The 14,104-nt window shown below is 39.2% G+C and overlaps 1 protein-coding gene across 2 annotated transcripts in view; it reads right to left on the bottom strand.

Annotated features, from left to right (window-relative positions):
• Nucleotides 1-5,430: 5,430 nt before the first annotated feature.
• NUDT4 (nudix hydrolase 4) overlaps nucleotides 5,431-14,104 on the bottom strand; it is a 30,631-nt gene continuing 21,957 nt past the window's right edge. Inside the window, exons 3-5 of one of the 2 annotated variants that reach the window (XM_082499126.1) lie at nucleotides 13,285-13,329; nucleotides 10,754-10,841; nucleotides 5,431-9,220 (exon numbers count right to left, since the gene is read on the bottom strand). In XM_082499126.1, the coding sequence (XP_082355252.1) occupies nucleotides 9,018-9,220; nucleotides 10,754-10,841; nucleotides 13,285-13,329 (336 nt within the window). In that variant the 3' untranslated portion in view covers nucleotides 5,431-9,017. The remainder of the gene's footprint in view (nucleotides 9,221-10,753; nucleotides 10,842-13,284; nucleotides 13,330-14,104) is intronic. The other variant, XM_082499127.1, reaches the window with a different exon arrangement.

Genomic DNA, 14,104 nt, shown 5'->3' with positions numbered 1-14,104 from the left:
GCTAAAGTTGCGTTCAGGGCTTTAACAATTGTTCGTCTGAGTGGGTAAGCCCCACTAACCCTGCCTCTCGTTACAAATGAGTACATGCGTGGGTTTAGCTGGTGTACATCCCACATGTGCCATTATTAACATGGGCAGCTTTTGTGACAGGTGGCTGAGAATACGTGAGCTGTGTGGCAGACTGGATTCACTTCACCTACCTCTTGAAGCTTTACCTTACACTACATACATGGTTTTCCTCGGCTCCTTCTCTAGTCCAAGAATGAGTGGCACCCCCAGAGACAGTCAGACCCACCTATGCACCCCCTTTGAAAGTAGCTTTCCTTTCCTTCGGTAGAGAAACAGACAATTTAACTTCAGACTGGGTGGGGATGAATCCAGACCCAAGGTCATTTAGCAGATGGCTAGGTATTTGTATGTTCAGGGCTTAAAACTCAGCTGGAGTTGGCAGCTAATTGGAGGATGTAATTAAAACTAAGTTCTTGATGGAATATTGTTAATATATTAATAGAAAAAAATCCTCTGCCTCCATTTGCTAGTGACTGAATAAAGTGGATTATAGAATCATTTGAGTATGCAGCAGCCAGTATGCGTCTGGGTTATTTTTTAACTATCTTAACAAATTTGAGATTTTATTAAATAAGTCCATGCTGTCTGAGTTTGAACATATGAGTCCATAGTGATGGTATATCTGAAATTAGTGGTGTAAAACGAGAGGTAAAATACTGTATTTTAAAACACTGTAGAGTATTTTCAAATGATAGTTGTGATGAAAGATACTTTAAATGGGCTTCCTAAAAACGAAATTGTGTTTGTTGTGGGGTCTATTCAGGCAAAGTTTAATCATTTTACAGTTGATTATATATATTAAATAATACATATTTAACATTTAAACCTAATTTAAGAGCCCTGTATAAAGCCAAGCTGGGAATTTTATTCTATCTTATGTTGGGGAATGTGGGAAACTTAGACTAAATTCTTCGAAGCCAGTTATATCTAACTTTTTCCTCAGTTAAGCAGTGTATATTCACAGCCGTTATCTGAAACTCAGAAGTAACTTCCGTTACATCTACTATTACAGCTGGTTAGCAAATGCAGCTATATTCTAGGGACCGTTAGTTTTATCTCCATTTTTAGTGGCTGTCCATTGGATAAATTTACAGTAAATGGGTTTCCTCTAGCATTGCTGGTGCTGTGTGTCAAAAGTCCTGAGATCCTGGGCAAGAGTGGTGACGCTGCCTTTTGTATGTTAGTGTGTGGGTAGTGACTGCGTAGCTCTTGAGCCTGGGTTATCGCATGGACTCTAAAACCACACGTGCAAAATACTTCTGTGGTAGTTTTCTGTAGATCAAGAGGAGGATTTGGAAGGCTTTTATTTTGTGTAACCGTGCAGTGGTGGTCTGTCAACATGTAGCCATGTTCTGTCATGGGTGTGAAGTGTATTATCACTGGGAACTGATGGAACAGGTTTTTTGTATCTTAGCTGACTTTAGTCTAAACCGAGTGAACCGTTGCTTCTGTAGCTTTCAAGAAAGTGTTTTTCCAACACATTGAGGTTATTGTGAAACATCTTAATGGACTAGTAACATCAAAAATTGTGACATCTCTATTTATGTACATTCCTTCTTGGGATTTTTTTTTTTGAGGGTTACTCTTAAAAGTAAAATGTCTGGTAGGTTTTGTCAATAACATGTCTTGACTGTAATGTAATATGACACTGAAATAAAAGGAAGAGTGATTATTCATTATATAGACACTGAGCTTCATTTAACTGTAGTGGGCTGCTATTGGTGTGCAATACAGTTTCCTCACATTCTTACCATTGATTAAAATAAGGGAGGTAAATGTTGATAACTTCTCTCATAACTCACTTTCTAATAGCTGTGGCTTCCCCCTCCCCCCGCCCCCCCCTCCTTGTTTGGGGAGAAAAGAGCAACACCTCTGTCCTAAAGCCCTCAGAGGACACTGATCTGGTGCATAAGCTCAGAGGATGCTTTTCCCGCCCCCTGTCTGTTTTAGTACAAGACTTTCCTACTTAAGTGCACAGTTTGGACAGTTTCTAGTGCAATCAAATTGATAGATGCATTAAGCTTTGCTAAACCATATTACATTATGAGCGTGGCATGAAGTTGTTAACTACGTCTGCTATCATGGATTTTGTATTGTGTATTGCAGCCTTTCCTGTCAAAGCGTGGAACTTTAAAGCTAGAACTTTAAAGAAAATATCTAATTGTTATGTTGCCCTGAAGTACATTAGAAGAGTGGCATCAAGCAGCCTAACTGCTTTATCTGTGTGCTTTCATAAATGCCCCTCAGGGTAAGGGGTTAGGTGAGAGCAGGTAGACTATTCTGTATTTGTCTGCAGGGCAGAGAACTAAGGATAAAAACTGCTTTGATTTGAAGGGTGAGTGGTGGTGGGAGCTGTCAGCTGAACGCTACCCACTGGATGACCTGTGTTAGGGAATTATCCCCTAAGATGACTAATCTGGGTAGCTCAGTTCGTTGCTAGGGAGTTGTCACCTTTCATCAGCCCATCACTGAGGCACTGAATACTCAAGAATCCTCAGGTTAGGGAGCACTGGGCAGTGCGGTACCTGCCCTTTCTGCCTATTGCACCACATGAGCCTTCCCAGATAAAGACATTGATGCAAGTGTGGCATGTAACAGAAAGATTTTCATTATCCTTTTTATTTTTTGAAAAGGAAAATATAAATTATTTCACATGGGAAGCTCATCTCCGACTGGAGTACTTGTTGCAGTGTTTTAGATATTCCAATGTAGGCTGGGCTCTTGCCCTCAGAGCTGCTGTGAAGGATTTTTTTTTTTTTTTTGGTTCAGGTCTAATCTGCACCTCCCTGCCTGACAGGTACCCACGTTCAGGTGTCTGTGAGTGCTGCAGACAGGCTTGCAAGCTGTGGTACAAATCTGAAGGATTTCCTGTGCGATGTTCAGTTGTTGCTTGCTGTAGCAGGTGTGCTCATCTCAGCCCGGATCCCTGCTCTGCCTTCAGAAGTTTTACCATCAGCTACTCATTATTACAGGTAACACTGAAGGCTTAGGATGGGTACTGATAAATTTATGGTTTTATGCCCCATGCACAATTATTAAAGGCAGGTGTCATGGTTTAGGCTGGACTGGCCACTGAGATGAATGACAGATGCTCTCCCCCACCTCTCTCTGCAAGGAGAGGAGGGAGAGAGAGAGACTTAGGAGTTTTCTAAACTAAGCTGCTTTAATAAAAATATTAATAGTAAAATAAAAAGGCAATAATTAAATATATACAAAACCAGTATTGAGCTCCCAGTATGACAATCATGTCACCAGCTGGCACCGGGGAAGTCCCAGATTCCACTCAGTGATGGACGAGAACTGGATTCCAGATCTGGATTCAGGATCGGGATTGAAGGCAGAACAACAGCCAGCGTCCTCCTCAGCTGCTGGCCATTGAAGAAAGAGGGCTGACCCTTTGATCCTTCAGCTTTCATACTGAGCATGAGGCAGATGGGATAGAATAAACCCATGGTCCGTTTTGGGTCACCTGTCCTGTCCGCTCCTCCCTGCAGGTGGGACCCCTCTACTTCAGTCAGCTGCCTTTGGGTGTTATGGGAATAAGTGTAAGCAAGAGCCTCTCTGCATACCATTCCTTGGCATCAACTATAGACATAGGTCTTATCGCTCTGAGAGCGAACAGTTTCTGCACAATATGCTGTTAATTACAGTAGTTAGAAGAGGCCTAGCTAAAAAGTGAAATTACTGAACAGAAAATTGGTTCTGTTTTACCTCAAACCAGGACAGGGGGCTAATCTCAGAAGAATAAGACACAGTAAGGTGATTCTAATGGTACTGTTCCTTTCTTCAGTTGCTGTGGCTGTTCGCCTGCCTTATTCAAAGACAGGTTGTGCTCGTGGGGTACGGAGGAAGCAGGAAAGAAGGAGGTGTTATTTAGGAGAACTAAGCCAAGTTGAGTGGCAGCAAAAAGTCCCGTAGACTTGTTACAGAGCCTGTCTGGATGTAACAGGCACCAGGCCGCAGGCAAGCCAACAGCAGGGCAAGCGTGCGAGGTGATGGGCTTTGGGCAGCAGTGTGCATTGCTGTACCTGCTGCTTCATACCATCCACCCAACAGAATTAGTGGTAACAAATAATGAGAGAAAATTACTGGGAACCAGTGCTACCACTGAGAGCTGCTGAAAGTTCTGTGTGGGCCCATCAGGCAAATAGCAGCTGATGCTCCAGCAGGCTCATGCAGTGGTCTCTAGCTTTCCTAACCTAGCTCTTTGAGCAGCAATTCCTGCTTATTTAGGGACAGAAAATTGTCTGAGAGCATTGTTCTGGCTGGTGCGTAGCCTTGAGCACTCAGATTGCCACAAGCAGCGACGTGCCTGCAGCTCGAGTTTGCAGGTTAAGAGGAGATATCGTTGCTTGTGTAGAGCATTGTCCTCCTAATGTGGACACAGCTCATCACTTGAGCTGAGCGCGCAGTGCCTAACAATGCCACAGCTGTATTCAGGCCAGAACAGTGCTGAAAGAAAGAAGGTAAGTTTAAAAAAAAACCTAAACACATTCAACTTAAAGCTTGAAGATTCTTGTAATTTTCTGAGTCTTCAAAAAGTCAATAATTTTGCTTTTCCCTCTGTATGTCATGTTTTGACACACACACACACACACACACACACACACACACACACACACTTACTCCTCCTACTTGTGTGCTTCAACTTCATGTGATGTATGGGAGATATTCTGATAGGAGCCAGACACAACTATGGCAAAACTCTCTTAAATCTGGAGAAAGATGTGTGGCAACTTGTCAGAAGTCATCCATAGAGGGGGAAAGTGTATCTGCTCACTGTCAGAAGGACATAGAAGGAAGCATGTTCAAAAACAAGGCAAGAGGAGGTGGGTTTGTAGCAGCAGGCTCAGCTCCTGCAGTGCTGGTGGTAGATACCTGGGGTGGGCATTAAAGACATGTGTTGTGTTCTAAGAGGGGAGTTGTGGTGTGAAGCTCAAGGAAAAAGAAATCCATTCCTTGTAACAGCACAAAAACTGTGTCTGGCTGGGGAAGATCCCCAGTGGTGGTAGATGGGTGAAGCACTTGAGGCAAATACTCAACTGTCCTGTTCTTACTGATTCCTCCAGGCACTGCTGAAAATGAGGCACAGGGCAAGAGGGACCTTTGGTCTGATCTGATGCAGCTGCTCTCACTGTTATTGTACAGATATTAAACAGGAATGTGTGCTGCAAGCGGCAGGTACGATAATAGCAAAAGGAAGTAAGAGAGTCAGAAATCTCATTGGTGTGGGTAACAGTCACAGGGGAGAGCGCTGTACGATGAGCTGGGACAGTTGTGTCAGAATAAGCTCTTCAGAGGGCTTCTTCCACAGGGCCAGATGAAGCTAGAGCACAAGGCTGAGGCAAGAAGTAGGAAACATCAGATGAAACCAAGTTTATTTTAGATGAGATTGAAGACTCCTGCACAAACACATCTGTTGCAGTATTTGCAATGGAATGATGACATCATCCACAGGACTAATTTAGATTTTATTCTGGTATTTCTCAAATATAAAAAGTCAAAATTCTTACATCAATCTTTAAAGAAAATCCATGCAAGCAGGTCAAAATGTTTACAACTTAATTTGCCCTCCCACCCCCCAACCCCTTCCCTTCAGTTTTCACTTCACAAACCATGTTGGTAAGTAAACCAAGTGTTTGCCTCAGTTTTTTTTTTTTTTTCCCACAGCACATTGTTAACAGACCAATGCTTGGCTAAGTCAGGGGTGCACTAAGCACCAAAAAAAGATTTTTCACTTTTAACAGCCTCTCTGCAATACCTCAGTATTTCTTGTGGTGTTTAAAAGCACATCAGTTTCACTTAATTCTGGCTCCACACAGTTTTAAAGTTTAAGGCTATTTCTATTTGATACCACCATAATCTAACTCTTGATAACCTCAAAACATGACAGCCAGGGAAAGCAGCAGTACAAACTAGAATTTTTGAAAATCGCAGGTGACAACCCATCTCTTCCCTTTCTTTGGAGAACTAGATTTGGATACACTGTACAGAACTTACAGCATAAGAAAAATCCCAAATCTGCTCATGCATCTAAATAGAGATGCATGTAAAGACAAAATGCTTCTACATTTAAATTGATAGGTTGTAGAAAAAACTTTAGCCTTCCTATTCTGATTTTTACTCAGATTCTTTCTGTTGAAGTTCAGCGTCAGATTGCATTAGGACTGAAGCCATACTGCTGCCTGTTGACTACAGTTGTTCCCTGTAGTACTGAAGTACTTTCAATTTACCTTTACAATTGACAGAACGTTTATCTTTGAAAGGGAGAAGTCAAACTAAGCAATAGAGCTTCATTCTGAAGGTTGCATAGAGACTGAAGAGATTTATACAACAAATGCTGTTTAAAAAAAAAAAAAAAGTATCTGTCTGGCACTACTAAACAGCTCAAATGTGTGTGACCAAAAAATAACCAAAATATTTATAGGCAATCAACTCTGAGTTTGTTAGCAACAGCAATACTGTACATTTTTACATTATTATCAAATACATAATTCAAGAGTTACAAAATAAGATCATGCATTACCACTGAATCTCATACAAGCTTGGATTGGTTTCACTCCAAGAATCTGAAACCGAGACAGAAGCATTTTTATGAATAAGAACTCAAATTCGGGATTCCTGTTTTAGCTTTCACAGATTCTATATAATCTTGTTACAAGAAAGCCTGTACAAGTTTGCTCAATTTAAAGTGTTAAAATGACTACTGAACAAAAAAGTGAGCATCAGAGTGATCAAAAAAGGGAGCTAAATTATTCACTCTTTTAAAGACAGCTGTAGAGCCAGAGGTACCCTTGCGTACTGTTGGTACAATTTTAATGAAGATTAGACATTCTTCAACATGCTCAGCTCCACCTTCTTCTGGTTTGCCTGGCAAAACAGTGCTCTTGACAGATAGACCATGCAGTTTAAGGGAGTGAGCCGAGCAAATGGTGTCCCAATCTGGATTCAGTTCAGTGTAAAGTATGCACACTGAGTGCATGCTACTGGAATACCAACACTACTTCCCCTGCCCCCACCTCATGCCTGAAAGGAGGGAAAAGCTGTTGGTAATACTTCCACCTTTGGGTGCCCCCAAACAGAGTTGTGTGTGTGTTCTTTCCAGTTCTGGAAGTGGCCTGGAATTGGAGACACAGGAATTGGAAAGCAGTATCCTACCCAACATTTCAGAAGTCTTCAGCTTTGTGGCTCATGCCTCTTGTCAGTAGTATTTATGCCTCTTCAAAGAGAGCAGCATTAAGAGATCAGATCATCTGTCTCCCTAGTTTCAATGCATTTACATATGGCACAAGATTGGTTTTCTAAGGAGTAACTTGTGGCAACAACATTTTTTCCTAAAAAAGTGTAACAGCACAAAAAAGTTTAATTTATAGCAGCATTTTACACAATTTGTGTTAAAAAAGTAGAAGTTAACCATTTGTGTGTTGAGTAACAAAAGGTTTAAATTACATTTATTTTCCATTTTACACTCACTATTTACTAGTTGGACTATTTACAAAGGTTCAAATGTTGAGTAAGAGAATGAGCTTTACCCAGAATAAACTCCACATGTGAGGTAGTGGTCTACCTCAACCTCTCTTTTGGCCTGCTATAGAAGAGGTACAGTTGGGTTTAGATCCTAGAAAAAATTCAAAATTAGGATGTTCATATGAGTTAGATTGTGTTCTTGTAGAAGAACCCATACACGCACACACATAGAGGAGAGAGTAATCCCATGGTAAAAACATTAAGACCAACAGTGTATTTCATTTTCATCTTTTTGACTGAAAAGAGTAGAAAATAATTAAGAACAGGGAAGCTGTCAGCTGTACCTCATTTATTCCAGCTAAGTTTTATCAAGAGGACAGCTTTTAATTCAAGAAGCTAAAGCAATTGATGCTGGAAGAGTAAAACTGAAGTATTTACTAATTAACTTAAAATTGGGGTTTTCAGCACACCTTCAGAGTAAGATAAAGCAATATTATTTCTCCATTAGTCCACCTGTCTCCGAGCCCAGGAGGTGGCACTACTAGCCCCTGCTGGGCAATACACCCCAAGGCTTGCTTGCTAATAGAGCTCTCTAATGTAAGGATGCCCCTTGGGTAAGTCTTACTTTCCTCTATGCATTTTTAAGTGACAGCAGACTGCGGGAACACTACAGTAAAGATCTTCTAATTGAAGATTAGAAGTTTTCGGAACCTGCAGTGTAACTACACCGTGAACAAAATGCATCAAAATGCTAACAGGAAAAAACTGGGGGAAGAGGGATCTACAACGCTTTTCATGCAAGTCTTTTGACAGCTCATCAGCTGGCCAAGTAATGAAAGTATGGTGGATAGTTTGGGTAGTTGCAAGACAAAGTTATTGTTCTTGCTCTAGTTACACATTACACGAAGATTGCATAGGACAAAGCAACCTTTTGGATAACTGAGGCAAGCAGTGCTTAGTGTCGGCATCCTTTGCTCTCGATGGGCTGAATGTGGTTTAGTGCTTTATTGTAGTCACACTTATGCATCTCTGCCTTCAACACGCCCATTTACCCAAATAGTGCCATCTTAAGATCTTAGCGCTTCATCTGTGGATACCAAGTAAGAGTTTAGTATAAGACTATTTGCTCAAGCTTTTTTCTAAGCAAGTACTCTTGCGGAACTACTGACTAAAACTTACAAGTCTTAAATAAGCTGAACACCACTGAGATGCATATTTTATTTTAACAGATATGGAAATTTATATACTCAAGTTTCTTTTTTTAAAAATGGCCTATTAAGGCATCTTAAAAAAATCCATATATGGCTTTGGTTTGCTGAAATACTATTTTACATTGTTAAAAAGGAAAAACATGTTAAAATAAATTTGACATTATGACACATTCACATATTTCACTTAGAATCGACAGTTATACAGATGCCTACATGTGATCACAGACGTCTCCCCTTGTGATGACATGAATAAAAAGGTAATCCAAATGTTTATCTCACAGTAGAGGGCAACCCAGAAGTCTGTGCAGAAGTGACATATAAGGAGTTATTATCTGGAAGAGGGGGAACCACAGAGTTTCCATTAGTGGGTGAACAGCTCAGTTTCAGTTTTTCCAAGTACTCTGCATGAACGGGCTTGTGACACTGAAGGACCTTGATTGCATCTTCTACTTTAAACCATTCTCTTTTCCTTCCTGAATGAGTATAATCCACAAAAAAAAAAAAAGTTACAGATTTGTAACAGCACCATTTGTTGCTAATCTGATCATTCACTTCTTGTTTCTTTTACTTTAGAAGTTGAAGTTGTCAGTCAAAAGATACAGAGTGACAAGACAGTGAAAGAGCTCATGAACACAAGAGATTCACGCAAGCTTACTGACATGAAGTCATAATAAAGCCTTTCAGATAACTCTCTTGAAGCAGATACTGGGCAGAAGATCATATGACTGTGCATGTGCTCCAAAAGCCTCACCTAGTCCTTACAGAAAAGGTATTATTATTTAAATGACTTAATACTGCCTTCCTACATTGTCATGCCTAGCACAAAACCAATCTGATGAATGAACATGCATGCAGTTACAGCAGAAGAATGACTTGGTACAGCGTTCCATACTCAAAACATATCCACGTACGGAGTTACTCAGGTTAGCCCTAAGTTCTCAAAAATAATATATCTTATACCAGAGATCTTTTTAAGTTCAAAGACTTATCTTAGTAAGATAGTCCTAAGACCGTCTTTCTTATACAGGTCTTTAAAGATTTCCTTTAAAATTAGAGGACTCTGAAAAGACTTACAGACAAGGTCAACAATAGTATTAAGTAGGTGCAATTAATAGGCAGCACTCTCCACAACTTGATAGCATCAGAAACAAAACACTCTCTCTCCAGCTGAACACCTAAGCAGTTTTGAAACTACCTTTACAGTTATGTGCCATTTGCTCAGATTAATAGTGCTAAGTCTGTGAATGTTGACACTCCTAAAGCACCACCTCCTGAAAAAGGCAAATCATAACCAAAGTAGGATGTCATTTTTTATACCAGTTCTTAGTTAACTCAGATTTCAGCTGGACAAGTACACTATTTCGTTTGTGGTTTTTTTTTTTTCTTTTTAAGGACAAAACCCAGTTAATATGTTTACTTAATTAAATTCAAAGTGGAAGATCCATACAACATCATGAAATATGTTAGTGTAACTAAACTGCATGATATTGGTACAACACAGATGTATATATAGGAACCTCTTAAGGTCAGCACTGTCCCTGCTGAAAAGTAAGGCTAAGGTGAAACTAAATACTAGTGATTTTTTTTCCCTCCCTCCCAGGAAAATCAGGGGAAGCTTTCCAAACTTTTTTCCAAAGACATTTTTAAAAACACCCTAGAGTATCAGACAGCAAAACACTCTACTTTTGAAGGAAAGAAATAATTAATCAGTACAATATTTGGCCTAAAAACAAAATTATGAGCTGTATCAGCAACTAGTAATATAGTTTATTCCATCTTAATACTTAGAATATCGTAATTAATATAACTCAAGAGTAACACAGTATTTTGGAAGCTACCCTAGTTATACGTGTACGAAAGCAAAGAGCAGCATCACAATTTCCAGTAATTTCAGTTTATAGAACAGAATTACTATTTCCCCCAGAGTTATTATACAAATTGCTTCAGAAAATGAAAGAAGTTTGCTTAATACATTTTAAGTGTAGCAGATGAAGACACAGGTTTACCTATATTAACAGAATCCTCCCAGTCTTCCAGTATTTCCGTCACAGTAAGAACATAAACATACGTCCTATGCTTCCGATCCTGGTTCTGCTTGAATATTAGAAGTAGACGTTTTAATTCTCAGCAAAAAATAACTTACAGACTTACCACAACTATAAGATTAGAAATCACTCACCTCTGAACGATACTTGCCAGCAAAACCTGGCTTTGATTTTCACTAAATGAACATCTGTACTGAGTAGGCCCAAAAGGATGGGAAAACTGAAGTTTTATTTGAAACAGCAGCTATTCTATTTTACTAGGCTAAAAAAAAAAAAACCCACAACCCAAGCAAATTTGAAGACTGTAAAGTTGGGACCAAACTATGTTCTTGGTCATCCAGTTAATATTAGCAGTTGTCTACTAGTACTGCCCATTACTTATCTTTTATGTATGTTCTAAGTTACCACAGCAGAGGGCATTTGCTAAAACTGTTCCGGCAACTCATGTTCCTAGATGAAAGGTTACTCAAAAAACGTTTGCAAGATGGAACCACTATATCACATAGCCAGATCATCTACGCAATGCTGGCTATAAAGTTTCGGTCAGTCAGGCAAGTTAAATAGCCTATGTTTGCAATCACGACAAACACGAAAATCATTACCATCTGTTCACTCGCCAGGTTTGCCGTATTAGCAGCACTAACCACCTATTTAGAAAGCATACACCTTTTGAACACAGCAAGCCAAAGACAGAGGTAGTCTGCCCAGGGCAGGGTTGCTGTGCTGCAGCCAGTCCACGCGAGCTCCGTGTAGACATTATTCCCTGCTCGCTCCAAAGCGGGCTACCAGCCCGCTCTTAAAAGGTGCTGCCCCCCACTAACCAAACCATACCACCCCTTGGAAAAGAACTGAGCTCCTAGAAAACCCACAACCATCTACGATTACAACTATATTAAGAACCAAGAGATGTTATGTCCTAGCTCCCCTTACAGATGGTTTTATCCTTGTGCCAATAAACATTCCTACTTAACTCTGTTTCGCTACAAGCTTAGTATAATTTTAAACTGTTGTGCTTTACTAGGAAATAAAAATACTTCAAGACAGCTGTTTGTCAATATCACTATTAAAGGGAGTAAATACATCTATTAAAAATAAAAAAGCATTTCTGGCTGTAGTTCCAGAACACAAGGACTCAGCAGCAACATCATTTCCATTTTCTCTTTACCCCCATCTCCGGGTTGCAATGTGTGGTCCCCTCAACAGTACTACCAACTGTTTGTAGGGCCACGTTGTAAAACTGAACTAGGGCCTTGATTTAAATTAGCAGTAACGTACAGAAGTGCCACTCAACACATTTTATCTCGTCTGGTCTAGATGGTGGTAGATAGCTTCAGAAGAACAGGCAGCTGAAGTACCAAAGAATCATCATTCCTTGCAGCCCCTGTTTTAAGGTAACAAGATGACAGGTATCCTGTCTTTATTTGGTCTGGGTTGGAAAAATATTTAATACTTCTGCAGACTAACCAGCAGAGTTAAAAACAGACAAGTTTTTACTGTGTAGGACCATCCGGGTGTATTCATAAACCCAAAACAGATCAGAAAAAGGGTACAGGTATAGTGAACGCAACTAATTACAAACAGGAACTTCTCCAATTTTGTCATGGTTTCCATATTTCACAATGGGAACACCTTTAGCACTGTATCAAGTAGTCATACATGACCAAGTAATATTTCACATAGGAAATACCTATCAGGAATACACTGCCTTCAAAAGTTGCTTTTATAATTAAACTGTGAAGATTCATACCTAACTACTAGACTAAGGGACTTCCACTCTCATCCATCATACAGCACAACATAATAACGTTGGATGTATCATGATTGGTAGATTCACACCTACATTTCTACAGTCTACTCCTGCCTAGAACCTGAGCAGTGGGCAATGCCAACACTTAAAAAAAAAAGTTACACCTAGGATGCATCCTCGTGCTGCCAGTAGTTCAGAGTCTGATGTTTACACTATGAAATACAAGTTTTGAACTACATGGTATTGCAAAAGGTTAGGTTTACGTGTAATCCAGAGCATTAGTTTTTTTAGTGAATCAAAGCTATAATGAGATACTTCATATACAGACTATCAATTTAGGTGTGTGAAAGTTGGCAAGTTACTTCAGCAAAATCTAATCAAGAGAGAAAAACTCAGAATATTACCCCAAAAAAGGCATGTGTGACATTTCAGAAATCCTAGATTTACCAATGTTTGTTTCACTTAAAAAAAAAAAAAAATCTAGATATTGCCTGAGCACTAATTTAATCTTTCCAGGAAAGTTCTAAGCACTTTAAAACCTTCCTAGTCAAACCTTCACACATCATGTAACAACTAAAGGAAAACACCTATCTACTGTAGCATTTCCAGTAGCATTGCAAAATTAAAGACAGGTAATACTTAAGTTCTTAAGTCTGATTCTGCTGTGCAGATGTTAAGTTTCAGTAGTTTATCAACTCTCAGAAAGAAAGAACATTGTTTTTAATAGGTAAAAGAAGTAGCTCACCTCAAATATCCCAAGCAGTCTCCCTAGCTTTCCCTTTACTCCAGCCTACAAAACAAACAGGAAAAAGTGTTAACATGTGCTTCTTAATTTAAAAAAAAAAAAAAAAAAAAAAGTCAAACTAAAATACCAGTACTAGCCTCCTACATCAGCATAAGTGAATTACTCCTCCTTATTAGTGTTATTTAACCAAGTGTTTTAACATAAGTTTTAATTAGACAGTTCTACATTGCTTCTGGAGTTTCTAGTTTTAGAGTATTTTGAGCATTAGAACACAAAAGCTTGTCCTAATGAGTGGATCAAAGAATGCATAAATCTTTCAAGTTTTCAGAATAATATACTGGTTTACTTACCATGTTCTTTGCATACTGTATTTTATTAAAGCGATAAATGACATCTAATACTGAAATAATCCAGGGAATTATATAGGACAAGAGAGAATTTAAAGTAGTATAGTAATAAGTCTAGAGAAGGAATCATTACAACTCCAAGTCCAAGTCTTCAAAATACAATAACAAGTTAAAATTTAGGTTTCTGGGTGGATATTGTAGCATAACAACTTAATGTATGCTGGTTTTCCTATGAAAGTGTAGCTTTTGGCATGTAAGCTTAAACCCAAATTTATATCCCCAATTCTCTAGAAACAGGTTTTAATTCTTTTTTCCTTTTAGTAGCATTAGAAAAGGCTTTGAATTTAGAGTTTCACTCCAATGTTTTAAAACAACCCCTGTGTGTATCAACCTGCGCTTAGTAAATTTTATCAATACAGTTAAGGTGGTCTTTATGTTCTAAGACTCTAGGATTTGTTTTTCCAGAAGCAATA

Source organism: Vanellus vanellus (genome assembly GCF_965231255.1).
Source record: "Vanellus vanellus genome assembly, chromosome: 1".
Lineage (NCBI taxonomy): Eukaryota > Metazoa > Chordata > Aves > Charadriiformes > Charadriidae > Vanellus > Vanellus vanellus.
This window is presented reverse-complemented; position numbering and strand designations above follow the sequence as displayed.